Source organism: Harpia harpyja, chromosome 3 (genome assembly GCF_026419915.1).
Source record: "Harpia harpyja isolate bHarHar1 chromosome 3, bHarHar1 primary haplotype, whole genome shotgun sequence".
NCBI lineage: Eukaryota > Metazoa > Chordata > Aves > Accipitriformes > Accipitridae > Harpia > Harpia harpyja.
The window spans coordinates 20,646,318-20,668,381 of NC_068942.1; the positions used below are offsets into that span (position 1 = coordinate 20,646,318).

At 39.8% G+C, this 22,064-nt stretch overlaps 2 protein-coding genes across 4 annotated transcripts in view; one reads left to right on the forward strand and one right to left on the reverse strand.

Moving 5' to 3' along the window:
* The first annotated feature begins 453 nt into the window (after positions 1-453).
* GJB7 (gap junction protein beta 7) lies at positions 454-7,876 on the forward strand. 2 transcript variants are annotated; one of them, XM_052781563.1, is made up of 2 exons: positions 454-1,147; positions 7,740-7,876. In XM_052781563.1, exons 1-2 carry the CDS (start codon positions 454-456, stop codon positions 7,874-7,876), a joined length of 831 nt encoding a protein of 276 aa, XP_052637523.1. The 2 variants fall into 2 exon arrangements, with proteins under 2 accessions (XP_052637523.1, XP_052637524.1); XM_052781564.1 differs by lacking the exon at positions 7,740-7,876 and having other exon boundaries at positions 454-1,248.
* ZNF292 (zinc finger protein 292) overlaps positions 7,404-22,064 on the reverse strand; it is a 56,492-nt gene continuing 41,831 nt past the window's right edge. Inside the window, exons 6-8 of one of the 2 annotated variants that reach the window (XM_052781547.1) lie at positions 19,310-19,446; positions 17,910-18,051; positions 7,404-16,175 (exon numbers count right to left, since the gene is read on the reverse strand). In XM_052781547.1, coding sequence (XP_052637507.1) covers positions 8,988-16,175; positions 17,910-18,051; positions 19,310-19,446 — 7,467 coding nt within the window. In that variant the 3' untranslated portion in view covers positions 7,404-8,987. The remainder of the gene's footprint in view (positions 16,176-17,909; positions 18,052-19,309; positions 19,447-22,064) is intronic. The other variant, XM_052781548.1, reaches the window with a different exon arrangement.

Sequence of the window (22,064 nt, forward strand, 5' to 3'; positions counted from 1 at the left end):
GGCTCCTATACATAAATTTGAAAGTGAAATCTGATTTGACTGTGCTTAGTATTTGCATAACTGACAGGGCTAAGTTGAGTGTACCTCAGTGGCAGAGTGCTAGCCTGAACTTGCCAGAGAAAGATCTACCCGACGCTCAGGGGACCCTCAGGAAGAACAGCCACATTTATTTGCAGAGGACAGCTTAACAGAATGATTAGGCTTCAGCCTAACTGACAAAATCTATTTTAACAGCAAATAAATTTTGTGTAATAGCCTCAGAAGGTACAAATTACCAGAACTAAGTTTGTTGTTGTTGTTTTCCTTTTTAAATGCTTAATAATTTTAAACTGCTTCAGCTACTGGTTATATTTTACCTTGAATGAACGTCTCATTTTTTTCACCCAAGAGGAAGATTCTCTCTGATCTTGTGTTTCTTTGATACAGTATTTCCTTCTTTCCTTCAGGAGAAAAATGAGCTGGGGATTCCTACGTGATCTGCTGAGTGGAGTGAATAAATATTCAATAGGAATTGGAAGAATTTGGGTAGCAGTTGTGTTCATATTCCGCTTACTGGTTTATATTGTGGCCGCAGAAAACATCTGGAAATATGAACATGATGAATTTGAATGCAATATCAAGCAGCCTGGTTGTGAAAATGTCTGCTTCGACCATTTTTTCCCTGTCTCCCACATCAGTCTTTGGGCTTTGCAATTAATCATGGTCTCCACCCCTTCACTCTTGGTTGTTTTTCATGTTGCTTACCGAGAGAAGAGAGAGAAACACCACAACCAGAAACTTTATAAAAGTCCAGGAGAGATAGATGGTGGATTGCTGTGCACTTACCTTATCAGCCTTACTTTAAAAATGGGGTTAGAAATAGTTTTTCTTGTTCTGTTTTATAAATTGTACAATGGATTCAAAGTACCACGTCTTGTGAAATGTGACATAAGACCATGTCCCAATACCGTAGACTGCTTTATTTCCAAACCCACAGAGAAGATGATTTTCCTCTATTTTCTGGTGGCAACTTCATGCCTATGCATTGTATTAAATCTAAGTGAATTGAGTTATCTCATTTTCAAATACTCCATAAAATGTTATCTGAAGAGGTACATCAAGAAATGTCAAGGCTCAAAAAGTGATTGCCACAAATCAGGAATCATTGGTCACAACAGACCAGCAGCTGCAGGACGGTTCCACAACAGCTGCCCATCCTTGCCTCTGCATATACAAGACAAATGTGAAAAAAGTTCCCTCTTGACTTAAAAGAAGGCTACAGACCACCTTCCCATTACACAAGCTGTATTTGATGAATTGCTTTTCCAATCAGTGCTTTACAGAACTGAAAGGATAGTTATGTAGGAAATACTTTTTCTCTATTAGTTCCCCCTTACTTGAGTGGATAAATTGAGTTGCATTATGTATGTCATACATAGAATCATCTAGATCTTTTCAGGTTGCAACGAGGTGTAGAAGTCTGAAAATTCCATGAAGTTTTAATATAAACACAGACACGATAAATCATGCTGAAACAATTGCTCAAACAGTTGTGTTTTGAATATTACACAGAATTGCTTTGGTACAAGCAAAAGAAGAGGCTTTTTATATGCAGAGTTGGAAGAACCTGGGATTGGTTAAGACACAGAATGGTAAGGGGATGTACAGCATCTGTCAGGGGGGTGGATCTGGTAACTGTTGAAATAGCAATCAGGAAGAACTGGCATACAGTGGCTGCTGGTGTCTTGAAGTGAGCTGGACGGTCACAAGCCCATTCCACTGGCCTACTGTAAAACATCTCAAAAAAGAAAAAAATAAGAAGAGATAGACATACCTAGTTTGGCCCATGGTGATAAAGACAGACCTGGTTATTTAGCTATTTATGGAGCACCTCCTTCTGGAGGTATTTGAGCCCTTTACAGTTTTTAGGGTATTTATCATCAGAACGCATCCTGTAAGAAAAGGTACTTGGCTCAAACTTGTGCAGGCAGCACATACCAGAGTACAGAGTTAACTCCTGGTCACTGGCACCAAGCAGGCCCTGAGTCATTAGACTTTTCTTCTGTTCTGTGGCTGTGGCATTTAAGGGAAAAGATCATTCCCAGTTCCCTAGGATCTGAGAGGAACGTAGACCGCACAATATGGCAATTGTAGTAGCCAGTAGTCCTAGTATTCAGTACCCTGGAATCCAGTCCCTTTAGTAAGGCTGAGAATACTGCTGCTCCTTCAGTAGATTTCTCTGCCATAGAAGAACATGTAAAATCTAGAAATACAAAAAGCCTCTCATAGGAACAAAGTAAAAAAGGATCACCTATTCCCTCCGCCCAAATTTCAGAAGTATTACTTAAACACCACACACCTCTGCTCTTTGTTATGTGTGTTGCTTGGGCTAACAGGAAAGGGACAGAAATTAGTCAAGACATGTCTTCTGTTGAACCTAGACTTCTGAGACAATAGAAATTAGAGCCTAAAAAGACTTATTTCAGGGAAGTGTTCTCTTTCCATTGCTGGGATGAAAGAACTTAGGACATGTATCAGTACTGAGCCTGATCAAAATACAACATTTAAGGAAAAACACGACCTGCAATAAGTGGAGCTGCCTGAACGCTGAACCAATTTTTTTGTTCATGCCAGGATAAAGAGGAGAAAACAGTAGCAAAAGCATGTTAACTGTTATTGCTGCCTGAATGTTCAACCAATGTTATTGTTTGTGCTAGGATAAAGAAGAGGAAACAGTAGCAAAAGCATGTTAAGTATTTTTTTCACTCCAAAAAACCCCAGCTTTGGTTACAAAGCATTACTTTTATGAGTACTGGGGTAGCAGTTACAGAATTAACTTTTAAGAACTAATGAATAAACTATGTGCCTTTGGCTGTGATTTTCAACCTTTTTTGCCAAAATAAGCTTGCCTTTATAAAAGGTGAAAATACACTTGCTGCTGCTGAACTTCACAGCACAGCAGTCCCTCAGATAGTAGCTTGCCAGCTTGTGGCCGGTTAAAGTTTTACATCTGGATTGACGCTAAATCTGTGTGTGTATCGAGACAACGCGCTTTACACAATTCAGAATATTTTCTATTAAATTACATACACAGAATGCGGCTCATGACAGAAATGCAGTTAGAAACTCTTTGGCAGCTACTGAACAAAACCCACCAAGGAATGCATGAAGCAAAACCATTGCCCATCAGCCCTGTGTAACTGTGACTGCCACAGTCTGAGTAATTGAGAACAAACCCCCAAATTATCTTGGCCCTTTCATACCTTAATGCATCATTTTTTAAGACAAGGGTGTCATGGACGGAGTGATGCACTTCACTTGTAAGAGAGAAGTAGCAATATGTTTATTGATATAAAACAGTGATTTAACCAAGTTTGATAGTAAATGCGGCAGTGGTTTAACAAGATTCGATGGCAGGGTTCACTTGAGTATTTACTGCATAGTGGACAGGGTCAGACAAAACTGTCAGGGAGACCCTCCCGTTGAGTCAGGAGGTTCAGAAAGGAGCCCCTTGCGTTCTGAACTCCTTCTCAGAGGGGAGTCTAGGTGCAGCTGGATCCACTCCTAGACCCAGACTTGGTCAATGGTTTATGTCTAAAGGATTATGTACATGCAATCAATCCTTTACCTCACCTAGCTAAGATTTCAAAGTTTAGCATGCCATTAATCACTTACTGAGAATCTGTTGCGGCAAGGAATCTCTCAGCCTCGAGGAGTAACCCTGGGAGGCATCCCTACTCAAGGGGAGATCCTGCCATGCAGGAGAGCTCAACAGGCCCTGGGCTGTCCACTATTTATGGAATAAGATAATTGACTCATAGTCTTATTTACATACTGACTACAGGTGTTAGTTTCTTCCAAATTTGGCTTGAGTTGGACATCGACCAGCCCTGTGGTTAGGTGGGCACATTGTTCAAATTAGCCCTTGGCTGTTGTGGTGTTGTCTTGTCTTCCCCGAATCCACTCTGAGCCAGATGCAGCCGTCACGACCAGACACATCCACTCCGATCGCTGCTGGTGGTTATCGCTTGAGCAGGGTTATGGGAAATACAGGTCCGGCTGGGGGAGGGGGGGAGCATACCGCCACAAAGGGCAACACTATCAAAATATAAAATGCTTCCAAAATGACTGTTTTTTAATTACTGAGGACAGATTTTAAGACAGCACATTAATGAAAAAGTATTTATTTTTTTTAAAGCAAGGTTTATTTGAGAGAAAATGAAGAGAAGCAAACACAGTTTAGCCAACACAGATTTCTGATTAAATTTGTGCATTAGCTGCTCTCTAATAAAAAAGTATATTAAGTCAGGGCTTGAAGGGTTTTAGAGCACCCCCTAAAGCTCTATGGCTGGTCAGAGCTTCCCGCTTAGACCAAAAATTTGCCTGTGAAATAAGAACTTTAATTCTTTGGAATGTATATTCAAGGTTTTATTTCTAATTCTATCTTCAACAGCCACAAAATGATAAATAAATTCTAAAATCAACAGGTTTCAAGTCTCAAAGGATACTTCAGTTTTGACAAAGCCAGTACCTTACATGAGAAATACTCTGAAAAATTATTATGGACCAACTCTGTGTAACCCCAACTCACTCGTAGCAAACCACCAAGCGGCTCTTACATCACATGCTGCAAAATTAGTGTTTGACGGAGCCACTAATGAAAAGGAAATGAACATCACACAAGGCAGCTCCATCAGATTTTACTTAACCTGAGAGAACAGAAACAAACTCACCTACTTTCTGAACCCTTGCTCTTGGCCAGCATTTGGTCTTTTACTGGCTCCTTTTCTTCCACAGCCCCTTCCCTGCCTTTATACTCCTTTGTCCTCCAGTTTGAGTTTCACTCATCCACCCATCCCTGAAGTAATTTGCTCTTACATTTTTGGTTCAAATGAGTTCGTAGGCTCGGTCCCTAAACTAAAGGTTTAAGGGCTTTTTTGTGTATTCAACTTCCAAGTCACTCAAACAGGCAAAATTGAAAACATTTCAAGTGCTACGTTTTTTCAAGTGTAAAAGTACAGTCTCCTCAAGCACATAGCAATTGGTAGGAAGCTGATCTGAGCCCATACTGTAATGGAGAAATAACATGATCACTCCACGTGCATTCATACAAAAATATTTACCTCATTCATATTTCAGAACATCTCTGCAAACATTAGAAGATCCAAGTCTTACACAGATCCTCATTTTCTTTAAAACCCAGGTAACCTCCTTGCCTTGTGACAGATGAGGATTGAAAAAAGTCACAGGAAAAAATATTTCCCTCTTTGCTGATGGTTTCTTCCCTCTATTCCCATCTCCAGTACCCCGGCCCTGTTTCCCACCCTTTCAATAGGATCATCTTCTCCACACCAAGGCTCCAGCCAGGGGTGAGCAGAGCACGAGCAGGAGCTCCTCCAGCCCGGGGCGCCTAAACCTCAGGGCAGGGTGTCCCCGCCTGTGCAGGTGGGAGCCCCAACCAACTAATTCTTTGGCACGGAAACTAATTGCAAGAATATAGCCAACTACTTTTCCTCACCCGGACCACGGACTGTTTTCAGTGTTACTTTCACAAGCATCGCTCCCTCACCATCCAACAGCCACAGGCAGGACATCCCAGCAGAACGCTCTAGGACCAACAGTCCCCCCCATCCTGCTGAGAACAGCCACCCTAAAACACGCGAGGACAAACCCACTGCTCTTATTTACACTGAATTAGGGCTCAGACAACGTAAGATTTCTTCATAAACATAGTTAACTACAAGAGAGGCTGACTGCCGGTTTAAAGATATCTTTCAATCACAAAATAGTCCATACTCTGCATCCAGACTCCTCGATTTGGTCGCTTCCCCATCAGCAACAACTGCCGTTTTAGTCAGCGCGTTCCCGATGGTGACTAGAGGTTTAAAAGAAAGTGTCCTTGCTCAAATGCACCACAGTTCAAGGGTGACGTGCCTGGAAGACAAGAGACACAGAGGAGGAGAAAGAAGAAAGGAAGAGGGGAGAAGACGGAGCGGGACCGGGCGGCGGGGCAGGGCCCAGCAGCACCCATGGGTGCTGGGGCACCCCGCGGGCTGAGGTGGTGCTGGTAGAGCTGGGCTCAGTCACCCTGGAGCCCCATTCCGCCCGGCAGCCCCAAGGGCAGGGGTATGGCTCCAGGCTCCGGAGGAGCTGTCAGTTCAGGCGTGTTACTGCAGCTATAGCAGGAGGTTTTACACATTGCTCAAGGTAAAGTATCTAAACGCAAATACCAGATTTATTTCCTCAGGAACTTCTGTAGGTGGCTTTACCAAACCACAGTGCCCCCTGCAGTCCATGACATCTTAAATCAGACCCTGCCTTCAGTCCCCTCCTTTAAGTTTAAAATACTTTTTTTGAAAAGGAAAATAATACCATACTAGCTTACCTGTTGGACAGGCTGTCAGTACCCACCTAGAAGAGAGTGTGCCCCAGAGGGCACTGACTATATTGGTACAGCACTCACTTTAATTGGATTAATTGGGGTAAGAATGAGACAATATTAAAAATTTCATTCTCAGAAATTCAGACCCCACATTCAGATCCAAACCAGAAATTACTTCCTGGATATTTATGACATTGGAATTTTTTTTCCTTTTTTTTTTTTTCCTCTTTTAATTAGCATTCTAGTATAGCACTGTGTAGCTAAATAGTTGTATGCTATTCTCAGTCTAAAAACTGCAAATGATATGGTATCTATCATCAGGAATGTCAATGTTGAAACTATTTAACTTACACAACACAAAATTCTTCTAAAATTTAACAGTTGTGAGGTCTGTCAACAGTGACTGCAGTGGTTAGGTACATCTGAAAACAAGAGATTTCAGGCAAGCTTTGTGGATCCTCTCCAGAGGAGGTTCTCTGCCCTCTTCTCCCCTGCAGAAGATCTCTACAATCACTGTGGCTGGCATCCAACAGCAACTCCATCCAGGGAGACCACATGGCCTCTGGTAGGTAGAACGTGGCATCATGCATAATCAATGCAACGATTATAATGATTTCTCCTAGAGTTAAAACGCAAGGATTTGTTTCAGTTTTATCATTCTCAGACCACAACTTTGATTTACTAACTTGGCAGAATTATCAGTTCAGTCACTCGGGAGGGATCGAAAGCAAGAGGAGTGAACGGGCTCTGTTCAAATGGAAGCATGGGCTTTCTGAGAAGGTATGCAATTTAGCACCAGATAGCAAACCAAGGGCTATGCCCAAGTTGAAATGCTGTTGCCTTTCCGCTTTTTCATACATAATCCTCACTCGCACAACAAGTCACTTCATTTGGTTGTAGGAATGTGCCCTCTGCATTGATATTCAAGTAAACTGTCAAAGATTCCAGGTGAATAGCTTAAGAGCAATCAAGTGTAGCATTTAATGCAAAGCTTTACATGGCAAGACAAGTTTATAGAAAAAAAAAAAATCAAGCCAATCTCTCCCAAGATAAAGACTATTTTATATTACTGAAGGTAGGTCACATCCAGTAATGAGAATAATCCAAGAAAAATTTTTGGTACCACACAATCCAGCTGGCTTGTCCCATCCGAGTTAAGCATAATCACGCATGAAAACCAACACTGAAGATTCCTGGGTACTGACAGCTCCCACCAACGCATTCACGCTTTTGGTTACTCAACAAACTGGATACCTGTCGTTTTGGTTAGCAGCATACAGAGAAATTGCTCCAATCCCGGGCACTACAAGTGGCACCGCTTCTGAGGCTCGTTCCAGTGTGGAAAAGAGAGAGGTGGTGAGAGTGCTGCCAGGTACAGTCAGCAAGAGGCAGAAGAGCGCGGATGGAGCCTGTGCCATCAACAGAGCACAACCACCGAGTTTATCTGCAAGATCACAATCTCACTTCCCTTTCAGAAAGTGCCTTGTTTATTCAGTTTTTAATGGTATGGCATAAGGACTCATGTATTTTATAGATAGATACCAAATTGGTATTATCAAAATAAACCATCTGTTTTATAAACCCACTATTTACAAAAACGGTTTCTGAAGTTTTTTTGTTTTGTTTTTTTTTAACAAAAATTAAACTATACACCAATCTAAGTTACAGAAACAAAAATAACCTTTATAAGATCACATGTATAAAACAAGAAATGAAATGTGATTTTATTTAAGGCAATACTGGGCTACTTCACAAATCACCACCTCAAATATATACACTGCTCCACACTACTAATTTTCTATCACATTCACAACGGATTCTTTAATACCAAATATTGTTTTAAATCTCCAATGTAGCAAACTATTTTTATTCACATTTCCATTTTTATTATGGAATCATAAATGCTTTGTATCCAATTAAAAGCAATGAAAAATGTAGCTATAAGAAAACTATTATATTTATGAGTTAACTACATATGAATATCATCCATAGATACTGGATGTTAAAATCTACAAAAATGAGAGTGTGTCAGTACGTTTAACCTATGAAATGTGATCTTATCCAGCTCCTCTCCTGTAAATAAATGCTTTATGCAAAATAAACTGGATATGGCAGACTTAACTAGTTTTAGTTCAAAAGTTCTTAATTTAAAATGATTAAAGGACAGTTTTAAAAACTTGCTCACTTAGTTACAAATTAAAATTCCGAATATAAATGTGTCATTTAATAGTTTAGACTTACAGACTGCTGGTGGCAGCAAATGATTTACAATAATAAATATATACAAAAAAAAAATGTATCTACAAATAAAGAGTACTGTTATACATGAGCAGTGACCTGGTGAAAGATACCAATCACAGACAACTCACAAAGATTTAGTTCATGGAAAGGACAATCTTGATAGAAAGTTGAGGTTTTGATCAAGTATTTACAAAACTGAAGCAATTACTCTGTTCTTCAAGTCCCATAGGGATAAAAACAAATAAGACATTTACATGACTCATGTCATGTTTTTTGCTAGATTAAATCACTTCAAAATAAAAGAGCTCCACAGTTACTAGCATGCTTGATGGCTTCCTATTCAAAATAAATTTTATTACAGGTCACGGTTAAACACATTACGTTTTCAGTATTTTGACTCCCCTTCCTCGGTACCCATAACAATTACTTTTGCAGCTGTAACCTCTGGATTATCCTCCCAACGTCCTTCGAGCTTTCTCAAACTGACGATAGGTTTCATTTCCTGAAGTTGCTTCAACACATGCTCAGTGCAGTCTTTAAAAGTCTTGTCTAAAACTATCTTTACGTTATCACCACATGGAAGCCGTGATGGGTTGGCAAACGGTACAAGGGTTTCAGTTTCAGAACATGACCAAATGACATTATTACTTGCTACGGAGGTCTTCTCGTTGGATTTTCTTGAGTTCGAATGGGATCCTTTTTTGGTTCCGCTGCTGTGGTAGTCTCTTTCGGTGTTTTTCTTTTGCTTCACAGCAGACTCTTCAAGGAACTTGAGGAATGACACTTCAAAACCCATCGGCTTAAACGAGCTCCAGTCGAAAGCTGCAGGTTGCTCTTCAGCCGTTTGAATGGCAACAGCAGTCTCTTCCTCCCTGTGCATGCTACTCACGTCAGCAGGCAGTACTTCCTCAGTTTTTTCGGCTCTCCTCCTCTTATTCTGAGATACGTTTTTTTCTTTGTTTGCTCTTTTTAAGTTGTTTGATTTTTGCTTTTCTGACGGGCAGGAGCTGGTCTCCTGCAAGTCACTATTTACACTGGAAGAGATTTTTGCTTGATTTTCAGCACTTGAACAATCCTCGTTAATCAGTTTAGTAATGAATAGTTCTGTCAGTTCGTCCACTTCATCCTTCTCACCTTTTTCAGTTTCCTTTTGCGGTAATGTAGATGTGCTTGAATCATTATTGCTCACTATCAAACTCAGTTCAGGCTCTTTCACATCACTTTTTTTATCAGTCTCCTCTTGCTCACAAGGGGCTTCTTTTACTTGTGAGACAGAGTGCTTTTTAGATACAATAAGAAGATTTCTGTGTTGGGAAGTAAATGCTTTGGACAGCTTGTGACATTTGTAATGCCTTATTATGTTACTTTCGCTTGTAACTACGGAAGAACATCCCTTTATCATACATGGATACTGAGTTATGAACCTACTTGTACATTCCGATAAGGCATCGTTTCTAGCCTTTATTGAAAATACGTGCTTGCCGCGTTTCAGTGAATAAGCCTTATTTTCTTGAACTTGCATTCCTTTTGAGTTTTTGGTTTCCAAGTTCACATTTTTCTTTCGTTTTGTTTTCACTGACAGCCTGTTACCTTCTTTTCCCGATCTGTTTTTTAGTCCTCTCTGTTTGGACTTTAATGGTTTCTCCTGATTTGCCTTGCTTGAAATGTTTTCCTGACCTGGCGTCAGTCTCCGGGGTCTTATTAGATGATCTTTATGCTTATCATTATGTTTGTTAAAAATATGCCTCAAGAGGTTAGACCTAGTAGCATAAATACGGTCACAGCCTTCACAGTCACACTTGAATACGCCGTCATCTTCTACTTTGTTTGGCCTTATCTTAATACCGTGATCTGCCTCAAGATGTACAATGTAGTTAAGATAGGCTGTAAATGAAGACTTACATTGAGACTGATCACAAGAAAACCTTCCTGCCTCTGGAGCTGACTTCATGTTTCCAATTTGCTCTGGGGTCATGTCATGAAGCTTCATATAATGTTGTATCAAGCTGGTAACTTCTTGGAAAATGCGAGAGCAGTCACTCACCTCACACCTGAACTCTCTGACAGCAGGTTTGGTTTCCACCTCATCGCGTTCCTCTTTGCCTGGCTCATTCTCCTCCTCCACTTCAGCAGAGAAGGCAGGGAGGTCTGATTTGTGCACAGCTTGGTAATGAAGGATTAGGTTTTGTTGTATCGTAAAAGCTGCGAAGCAACCCTGATGGACGCACCGGTATGGTCTATAAGGGCTGTATCTAGTGGGAAACTCCAGAGATTTCGTTACGGGCTTCCTACGTTTTCTCTCCTCTTTTTCCTTCCTGTACCTCCTAACCTTGCGTACTTTGGGTTGTGCCTGCGTACTACCGAAAGAGGCTGCGTTATGCTGCTCCGGTGGAACAGAAATCACTTGGGGAGGTTTTTCCAGTCTTTCAGGAATATTATTTTCTGGTAGAAGTTTTTCCAAGACTTTTACAGGATCTACAACTTCCTTTATCTGAGCTTCTTTGACCAATGGAGCTGCAGTTTTGTTTTCTATTATTAGTGTCTGCAAAGTTTTTATTTCAACAGGTCGTGGGGCTGTGTTTACAGTTTCATTTTGAGATCTTCTGCCATAAGGCCTTTTAATTTTTAATTTTACCATCTCCTCTGTTGTAAAATGATGTACAAGCTGACAGTGTGCTCGGAGATTAGAGTTTCTTGTGAATGTTTTTGGACAGGTAGCTACAACACATTTGAATGGGGCATACTTCAGTTGATGTTTCTTAATTTCTAGTATCATTTCTGCAGTGTACTGATGAACCTTGCCATAGTGTTTAAATAATGCGTCTTTTGTCATAGCACTATAATTGCAGCCTGGATCCTGACATACAAAAGGCTTATTAACTTTATCACTAAACTGAATGTTACTTGCCTCTGAAGATATCTGGATGAGGGGTTTATTTTCAGTTGATACAACAGGAACTGCTGGTGCTAGCGTATCTGCTGGAGGGCACTGGGAAACAGTCTCAGACACCTGAATGGGTGAATCATTTTCTAGTTTCAGTTTTTGCAAGCCCTCCAAAATTTCCAATATTTGAGTATCATCCTTTTGAGATGTCTCAGTCTGAGCAGAGCCACTCTTTGCAGCAGTGACATTCCCCACGTGCACGGCAAACTGTGCGGGAGTGGGTAGTTTTACACTATGTGCAGAATTTCCCAAAGAAGCCTGTGCATTATTTACTTGTGAGTTCTGTCCTGAAGCAGCAACAGTATCCTGAATTTCAGTTTTCACCTCAAGTATCTGTGAATTCATAGCAGTTTTAATTATTTCCAGGGTTTTTTCAAAGTTCTGCATAACATTGTCTTCTGAAATCTGTTCCTCTGAATTTGCTTGCACACAGGAATTTACAGCCATCATTTGGGAATCCCCATTTTCAGTTTTTACTGTTAAAGAGGGTAGCATTGTATGAGCCTCGAGATTTGTTTTGAAGTTCTCTTTGATACTGGTCATGAATAACTGATTGTCAACATTATTGAGTTTCTGCGTGAGATTTTCCACCACCGCTTGAGAGCCACAATTTGCCAGCAAGTTGGACTGAAACCTTTCTCCCTGTATTTGCACATTTCCTTCGGTGCTTTTGGTGAGAAGTCCCATCGTTGTTGTATTATTTACTGCTACTTTCTGCGATGTATTGGGCACAAGCAAGGGCGTAGTTGCTTTTCTCTTCCTCTTTGAAGCGCTGGTTCCCTTCTTATTCAAGTTGCTTGATCCTGAATTCTGGGGACTACTTATAACTGAAACTCGTGAACTGTTCCCTGCAAAGTTTTGTGTTGCTGCAACAGTATTAGAAAACGAGCTAGGACATAAGCCATTTTCAATAGTCTTTAGCATTAAGTCTTCTGTTGCAAAAACAGGCAAACTCTTGCATTCGTTTATTGGAAGAATTTTGGCATTGAGGGTCCTGTTTTGGTCTGTTAGCAGGGTACTGGGGTTACAGACTGTCTGCAGCAGAGGGGACGTAGTTGAGTTGGGGAGAACAGCTGCATTTATCTGAGTCGTACCAGTGACGCAACTTGTTGTAACTACGTGTGGAAGTACTTCTGTGTTATCAAAGGTACTCGGGATGCCTGCAGTTTCCAAGGCTTGTTTTATAATTTGATTTCCTTCCTCATTCCCACCGGTACTAAAGTTAGTCACATTGGCCCGTGGAAACATAGTCTGCAGTAAGGCTGTGGAACGATTTTCAGCTGCAAGTAACTGGAGGAATGACGGATCTTTAAAACATGTCTCTGGACTGAAGGCAGACTCCTGGGGTTGCTGCAAGTTTAATGAATTTGAGGAAAGAATCATACTGGCAAGCAAAGACTGTCCATTAGCCTGCAGAGCTTCTGGAGAAATTTCTGATCCTTCAAGAGGCTTACAATAAGACCTCTTAGATAAGTGACCACCAAGTGATCTAGGATTAGTGAAAACTCTGAAACACCTGCTACAGATAAATTTGCCATCCCTAATTATTGCTGGCCACTTTGCCCGCTTGTTATGTTTTGGCTTCCTTTCTTTCCCATTCGGGCCCCGGCCACGATCTTTTTTCACCTTTTCTGAAGCTGGATGTTGAGAACTAGTTTCACTGAAGTTATTTTCATTACTCAATCGTGAGGGAAATATTTGATCAACAGTCTCCTCTTTTGGGAAAGCAGAACTAGTGTTTCCTTCCAGTTGTGATGAAAAGTTATTTGTGTTATTTTCCAGTTGTGAGAAGACTGAATTTGGAGGATTCTCTGCTGATGAAGGAAAGAGAGACATTGGACCGTTTTCTGCAGGCAAAGGAAGAAAAGGATCTGAACCACCATCAATATTCAGAGGCATGACCGTTTTTGCCAGATCGTCCAACTGCGAAGGTAAGGTTGCACCAGACAAATTTTCCATTTGTGAACATAAAACACTCTCAGGCTCACTTTTAATACGAGTAGACAAACTTGGATTTATGACACTTTCAACTATAGGCAACATAGGACTGGCCAAATTTTCTAGGTGGGTGGGGAAAAGCGTACTTGAGACATGTTGCACTTGACTGGAACAGGTAGGATTCAAATTAGGTTTGTTCTGTGCAGTAAAAGCAGCACCACTGGGATTGCCCACTTGCGACGGCATAAGATACACAATCTTCCCATCATTCGGCACATTTTGCAGATTGCTGGATTTTCGTGGTTTCTTATTTTTACGCTGCATTTTAAAAGCAGCATATTGATCGGGGTGTGCTGCCTTCATATGTTTGCCAATGCTCTGTGACGAGTTGTACGTTCGAGTACACCCCTCAACCTGACAATTAAATTTCTGAGTTGGGGCTGCTGGTGACACAGCTGGAACTAAAGAGCTATTTATGTTAGGCTGCGAAGGAATAAACGTAATACTTTCTAAAGTTTTTAAAGGCAGGTTATATAGATTAGCTGCAGCCTTAATACTGTCTTCAATTTCAAGTTTGGAAATGGGTACACTGTTTCGATATCCTGCCTGATTCTGCATGCTGAATGGATTAACAATGCTCACTTGTCTTTCTAAGCTTTTTGATTCAAGGGCTTCCGGTTTTAGTGTGTCTGAGGTCACAGAAATATTTTGAACATTCTGAGTTTGACTGAGAGAGTCTTCTTCCTTTCTCTCTTGGAAAACTGGAAGACAAGAGTCAACCGATGAGCACAACTGCTGGGCTGCAGGTTTAGTGGTATCTACTTTACTGGCAGTAGCAGCCAATTTACCTCTTTTTACAAAGTTATCTCGGATCTTCTGGTTAACAGCAGGCACCTTAATGCTGCTTGCTGGAATTGCCACTTCTGTCTTCACTGAACTCATAGGAGACTGCTCCGAACCAGCATTAGGCAAGGAATCGCTTTGCCGCAGTATACTCGCTGATGTGTTTACACTTTCATTCCCTACTGGTTCTGCTTTGATTTGATTCCAGACAACATTTTCTCCTTCAGTAAAACTACTTCGGTTGTCAGCCAGAGGAGATGTCAATTCCTCTTTAACAGCAACTCCATCGGTATTTTCATTAGCTTTAGAAGGTTGACTAAGAGCAGGCTGATTAGTCTGGCTTTCAGGCTGTTGCGCTTTTTCAGGCTGCTTGTTGTGATCCTCAACATGCTTTTCCAGTTCGTTCTGAGAACGGTATACCTTTCCACAGCCTGTGACTTTGCAGGTATACGTATTATAGTGTTGTGCTTCGTGATCATAGAGTAAATAGGCTTCGGAAAACACTCTGCCACATTTAGGAAACATACACTTGGCTCTGAAGACTTGATGCTCTTTCCTATGTGTCAGCAGCTCAGCATAACTGTTAAAACCAGCCTTACATTTCATCTGTATGCAGATATAAGGCTTGCTGCCACAGTGCATTTGTAAATGATCATTCAGGTGAGTAACACTTACGAAATGTCGTCTACAGTACTGGCAAATCACTTTTTTGCTTTGCATTTCAAGAAAACGCTTAGCTTCTTCATTATCTTTATGCCCCTTTGCATGTGCTATTAGATTTTTAAAATATTTAAAGCCTTTTTTACAAAATGTTACAGGGCAGGTGAATTCATTAACAGGGAGTGGCTTTTGAACTGGCACTATCTCTGGTATGTAAGGTTTATCTTTGTCATCGTTCTCATCGTCTGAGCCATCGTTATCATTAAACACAATGAAGTCTGTTGAATAGAGACTGTTCTTCTTAATGGGTCGCTGCTCCTGTTTGGATACAGAATCAGTTTTCTGATTCTCATTGGCAGTTGCTATTTTAGGAGGTCTTCCCAGTCTTCTCAGTGGTTTCATAGCAGCCAATCTCTCTTTGCTGGATTTTTTAACATGCAAAGTTACATGGGGAACAAAGTTTTCTTTAGAATTAAAATTTTGGGCACAAATAGGGCAACTGTAAATTCCATCTTTATAATGTTTTTGTGCATGCCTAACTATTCTGTGACCTAGGAATTCTTTGTCACATAACACGCAATACTGCATATAAGCTTGCCAGTTCCTAAATCTAGCTGATATGAACCCCCTCTCTCTGAGTTTTTTAATTTCTCTCTTTTTCTGCTTTTCATCTCTGATACCCTTAAGAAGGCTTGTAGCCTCATCAAAAGTGCCAGCAAGCCCATTCACAGAAGTTTCTTTAGTCTCTTCTTGGCAATCCTCAACCTTTTCATAAACTTCACTATCGTTTAGTTCGTCTATTGATGACACAATGGATGCCTCCTCTCCCATAAGTGCCAGACACTGACGCTTGAGAGTTTTCCAGTCCCAGAATTCTGGATCAAAAGGCCACTGAGTTTTCAGTACAAGTAAGAGCTCACAGCGCAAAGAATTTGGTATTGGAAGATTCTCTTCATCATACTTCTGGTCAGGCTGATTATATAGCATTTCAACAGCATAATATGCATCCACAGTGGGTTCGAGAAGAAATTCACTCAGCTGACAAGCACGTTTAACCTCCAAATCATCTGGAAGCAAGCAGGAGATAGTCTTGCAAATAGATATCTTGACATCTGTATTTTCACTGGATTCCAAGCGCAATGCTTTCACACACAGTTCAATGCAGGTTGCAAGTCCAGCACCATCAATCTGTAAAGCAAGACTGATTTTAGTAAGTCAACTTATCATAACCCTTTCTATATTTGTAAATACGAGGTATCACTTTTCAACCTTAAGTGTCAGAAAAAATGCACCTGGAGTTTATAACAATACTTTTTCCTTTAAGAAACATAATGGTTTGTCTTTAGATGCTATTCCTTAAGTTGCATAATTTGTCTTCATGCTACTATAAAAATGTGAAAGTTTACAAACAACTAAAACACAAATTAATTGTATGTTCTGTCTAGTTTGAGGACTTTAGGACTGTATTTTACAGGTGTTCAGTTTATATTAGAGCCATATTAAGCCTTTTCCACGAAAGAAAGCCTGCCGGTTGTGTCACAGTTATTTGAGAGGAGCTTCTATGGAGCATTAACTTAACACTGGGTAGAATTCAAATGGTAAAAAGTGCTACAGTTAAAGTAAGGGAAGCACGTGATCTTCAAAAAGACCTATAATTTGGAAATCACTTAAGGCATAAAGATTTATTTTTATTTTTAAAGATTATGCCACTTCAAAGTCAACCGCCCTCAACTGAACACGTGGCTTCGCTCCAACTGAAAGGAGTAAGTATAATTAAATGTTCCATCATTTAAGTGTTCCAAAGGTCATGTGGTCTTTTCTCATTCATACCCTCAGGCAACGTAAATTACATTTATGTCCACTTTACAGTCCCTTTACGTTGCCAAGGATGCACAGAGAGGCTGTGGTATACATGAAAATAAAGGCCAGCGAATTTATGAATGCACAAGTCTACTGCCCACGTGGTCTCCAATTTCTGCCATCAATAAAATGATCCACAGCTCACTAGAGAAAAAACAGTATGGCATGGAGCAGACAGAGCTCTTAATATCATAAGACTCTCTGAAAGTTATTTTCCTCCCCCTCTCTAACTCCAATTTAGTTCAGATCTTTGGAAAAAATAATCTTTAAGATCAGAAGCCCATGATTAGCCATACCAGAACACTGCAAAAGGAAAAAAGGAATTTTTATTCTTACAATTAATATACCGAGTTACAGAAATCTCCCAATTAAAAGCTTTCCAAGAGCTCAATTTAGCTATAAACATTAAATAGTGCAGCCACTAAAGAGAAGAAACTAGGAAAATTAGATGATGACAAGGTTAGCTGAGAAAGATTAACAGAGTTTTTAACACAACATTGGATCTAAGTCCACAAAAGGCAAGTATTTCATTTATCAAAACAAACTGCATTCTTAAGTGGCAATTCAAAAGGGGTTTTTTTGTGGGTGTTGGGGGATTTTTCTTTAAAACTTTCTGTAATTTTCTTATATATTAATATTCAGCCTTTATTTCCTCTCCTCATAAGCTTTTCCTCTCCATTTTCTGAAATATTTGAAATACAGAAAATAATGAAGAGAATGTTAGGACCTGCTAACAAAATACCCCATTTAGAGGACACGCACAATAGTAGAGGCTATAACCTCACCTTCAGTTTTTCCTTCATCTCAGTTGTGGCATCCAGCTCTTCTGTTTATCCCTCAAGTTTTTTTTTCCAAAGGAACAAAGAACTTTAATGACTCAAAATGGATCAACTTACAGTTTACCTGCAGAAGGAAGTTGCTAGGGCCTTTCCTAAAACCAATTAGAATCGCCCCAAAGCTGTTGCTACACAAAGAGACAGGATGTCTAAGCAGCTTTCATAAATTTTCCTGATTACAGTTCCATTAAAAGTGCCAAAAATATTCTTTCAGGAGTATCCTTACCTCTGAATTAATTACTTTAATCAGGAAGAAAATGTGATAAACAGTCTTAGTTAACACAGAAAGTTGACGACATCTCTCTAGATACACTTGAATAGAAGGCTCTACCCTTTGCTGCAGTTTACTCCAGAAAAGAGTCAGTTCCCTAGAACAAGAGAACAATATTTCAGGGCCAGCAACACAACCACTAATCTGATCACAAGAAATGCAAGGTTGAGAACAGTTTCTCTCTTGTCTTTGGGAAAGGCAAAAAAATCCCAATCTATTCATACCTTATCTTACAGAGAAAAGCTTTTTATTAATATACCCACACTATTAGTATCTAATTTTCAAGTTTATTACAATGACTCAATTCCAGAAGGACAGATCAGAATAAAGCCAGTATTACCACAATTCATGCCACATAATTTACAGACTCATGATGTGGTCTTGAAAAAAGTCTTGCTAAGTAGTTTACTCTTCACTCCACAGACTGGAATTTTACACTTCTGAATTCTTAGTAATTACTAATAGCTACAGGAGGATGGCTTTTCTCTGTGGTAGATACATTTCTCTTCAGCTGCTCTGCTTTAAGAGCTGAATCTAACTGTGATTTAGTGAGAAATTAGCCCCCAAAGCCAAATAGTACTACTGTATCTAGCTTAACTCACTAGTTCATTCCTCCTTAGGTATAAATAGCCAAGAGTATTTAGTACCTTGTGGAATGGTGTAACCCCCAAAACTTTAGCAGAATCTGTTTAAGCAAAATCCTGCATTAGCAGATGTTCTCCTGCTGCTGCACATAAAAAGGAGGTGCACAAACAAAGCAAATTCTTCAGAAATTGTACAGGTTTGGAAGTACAACCCAACTGTTAGCAGCTGGAAATTCAGAGCCTACCAGCTCAAGTATCTGCCAACAAAGACCAGTTATTTGTTCCCACATTAATGAAAGCAAGACCCAAACAATAATTATCTTCATCTAGCTTATTATTTTGGTTAGAGTAGTAAAGAGCTCCTTCTTTTCTAGAAGTTTGTTAGAGAAAGAAATACTGTGTTGTGAAATAAGGACAGATGGGAACAGTACTTATGCATTAAATGTTGACATAATGCTGACTAGCTGCCTGCAGATATTAAATTCCTTATTTCTACAGTGTAAGATTGTTGTCAAGAAAAATTATTAACTAGCTACTGGTATTGTAAATGCCTCATCATACATGCAGCCTTCAAATACCCATAATGGAAACTAATCTCATCAAATACTTTTTTCTTTTCTTTTTTTAGCTTTCCAAGAGCCTCATCTCCTTCCTCTTTAGCTCATAGATTTTTATCAGCTAAAGAAAAGTTAACTTATGGCTTATGTACCAGCTCTATCTTCCCAAAACTAATTTTTGTTCCACTAGACATAAAACAATATTCAAACTCACCAGGCACAGTACATCTCTCCTTGCTGCAGCTGGCGAGATAAAAATGCTGCACATAGAATTAGAGCACTTTTTTCATCTCCATCAGATTCTAGGTTACAGATCATTTCTAGAGCATCTTTGCAATCCACTTCTGCAATCTAGAAGGGAGGAAAGAAAGCAAGACCACGACTAAGAAAGTGGTTTCATTTTCACAATCATCTGATCCTTTGCAAAAAGACAGTGATTTAGAACTTAGTGAATATTTAACTCTATCAGATAGAGATAACCTTGAAAGCAAATCAGTGCATTTCTAGATAGAGTGTCAAAACTGATTATGCCACCAGAAAAACTGTTTTATTAAAGTGAATATAAACTTGTTTCTCAGACTAAGACTTGTGTAGCTACTGTCCCAGTCACCTAAAAATTTTAATGTACATTAATTATTCATATATATTACATACATATGATAATTGTAATAAGCAGATTTATAACTTTAAATTGCAGCCTAACACAATAAGATTATTACCTGAAACTCTAACCCAGTTTACTAGTCACTGACATTACTACTGCTTTAATACAACAGCTGAGCAACTAATGAATTGGAAGTTTAACGTGAAAGTTCCAGCATTTTTAAAAAATCAAAGATAAAAAGAAAAGGGAAGCTGTACAGTAAGAAGCAGGTCAACTGAATGCTTTTCTAGAAGAACATTACAGTCTCTGCAACGTAACTTACTTGTTCAAGCAATGATGGAAGCACTTAGTTTTGTAGCAAAACAACAGAAAAACCACACTCACCCTGTAGTACTAGACAGTTGTATCAGTCCTTAATTAGCACACTTGTTATAACAACTACTGTCTAATTTGATTCTCAGCAGACTGGTTTGATTACATCAATTAGCACATCTGACAGGACATGCTGGTATTTATTCTTTGACACTGGCAGTTGAAGAATAACTTGACCATTGCAACAGCACTGCTGGAAGGCTCTCTTGAGAAACCACAAGGTCACCCAAAGCAAGAAATGGAAGCACCCACCCAAACACCCAGCTAGTTTGGTAGTTTGGGTAAGGTGGCAGCCACAGCTCGGTTGGGCACCGTGGTATCCAGCTATTGGTCCAGCAATCAACCTACAATTTTGAAGAGTACAGCAACTCATTTTTTCCTCTAAATTGACATTTTGTAAATACACTAATAACCCTTCATTGAACATCATTTGAGGTTTAATAACCTCAAATTCATCTTCTAAAGAAAACTGATTTCTCAAGACCTCAGAGAGGATGGATTAACATAACTGTAATACCAATTTAGACTGAAGGTCTGCTTTGCTCAGCGCCCTATCTCAGACAGGGACCATCAGTTAAAAGCTTAGGGAAGAGTATGGGAAACTGAACTTACAATAAAGGGAATTTTTTTCTGAAATGTTTTTCCAGCCTCTCAGAATTCCTAAGGGACCCAGCTTCCAGCAAAGGTCTGTACAGGTCCAGCCATCAAGTCTGTCAGTCTAGCATTTCACATACTGCAGATTTGCATTCTGCACATTATTGAAGCAAACTATTAGACTAATCCAAGCTGAAAATGAGCTCAAATGCTACTCTTCTGCCTATTCTGAATGGATATCAAAATTTCCATACCACTAAGGAATGAGCTGTACTTCTTTACGGTTTACCTTTTTTTCCCATTTTCTTACTGTTCTCACACTACAAAACGACTATCCTTCTCAGTTCAGAAATCCATCTTAACATGTTAATAGCATAACTGCCTTCTCTTGGTAATAAATGAACTTTCCAGAATAGTTAGTAATACTGCAAACCATGCTGCAGCTGAAGCTGCAAAGCTAAGCAACCCAAGCAATCCAAGGTTTGGAAATATCTGAATTAGGTCCTCTGTGATAACCCACTTTGAACTTATCTGTAAGTTATGGCATCCTAAGAAACAAGGCTACCCCATTCCTTTTGTCCACGGGATTCACAGTTCATTCATTGACTGAGCCCATTCTGCTTTGGGAGCGCGGTGAGGCTGAGTAATGAAGGAAGCATGTTTGCGGGGTCACAAATTCCAAGTTCCATTGAAACTCTTCAGCAAACAAACAGGAGATTGCACAGCCTTGTCACAGCTCCTCTTGAGCCTGTTCTGGAAGGGCCTACAGCAGCCAGAGCTGGGAGGGCAAGACTGATCTGATCCTACTGAGCATCGGAAGAACATGCCCAGTCAGAAGCTGTCACCTTAGAATTTAGTCTATACCTAGGGTAGGAAACTTTTCCAACTCTGATCACTGCATAGTTTTCATCCCTTTAAGATCAATTTCAACATGCTCAATACTTATTATTAACATAAAAAGATGACAGGGACAAAAAGCACAGAGATGCAGACAGTCAAGAAAACCGACAATTGCAGTTAGTTTTCCTTTAAGAAGGGAAAAAGCTCAGATAAAACTTTGGGGTGGGGTGAGAAATGAAGATGTCACCTGAAAGAATGCAGAAGAGCAAAGCTGTCATCTCCTCTTTGACTTTTGTATTTAAATAAGAAGGATTTTGTATTTCAAACCAGATCAAATATCTGATTTCACCTTCAATTTCACCCGGGAATTTGGGTCAAAAAAGGTTACGTTTATTCTCTGAACTGAAAGTAGCATCTAAAGGGCCCCATTCTAGGTACCACACAAAAAGCTATAGTTAAAATAGTAAGAGTGGGAAAACCATTATCTTCACCTTACTAACAAGATCTGAGGCAGAGTTTTAAAATACTTCAAGCAAAATCAAAGAAAGTTGTGGCAGAG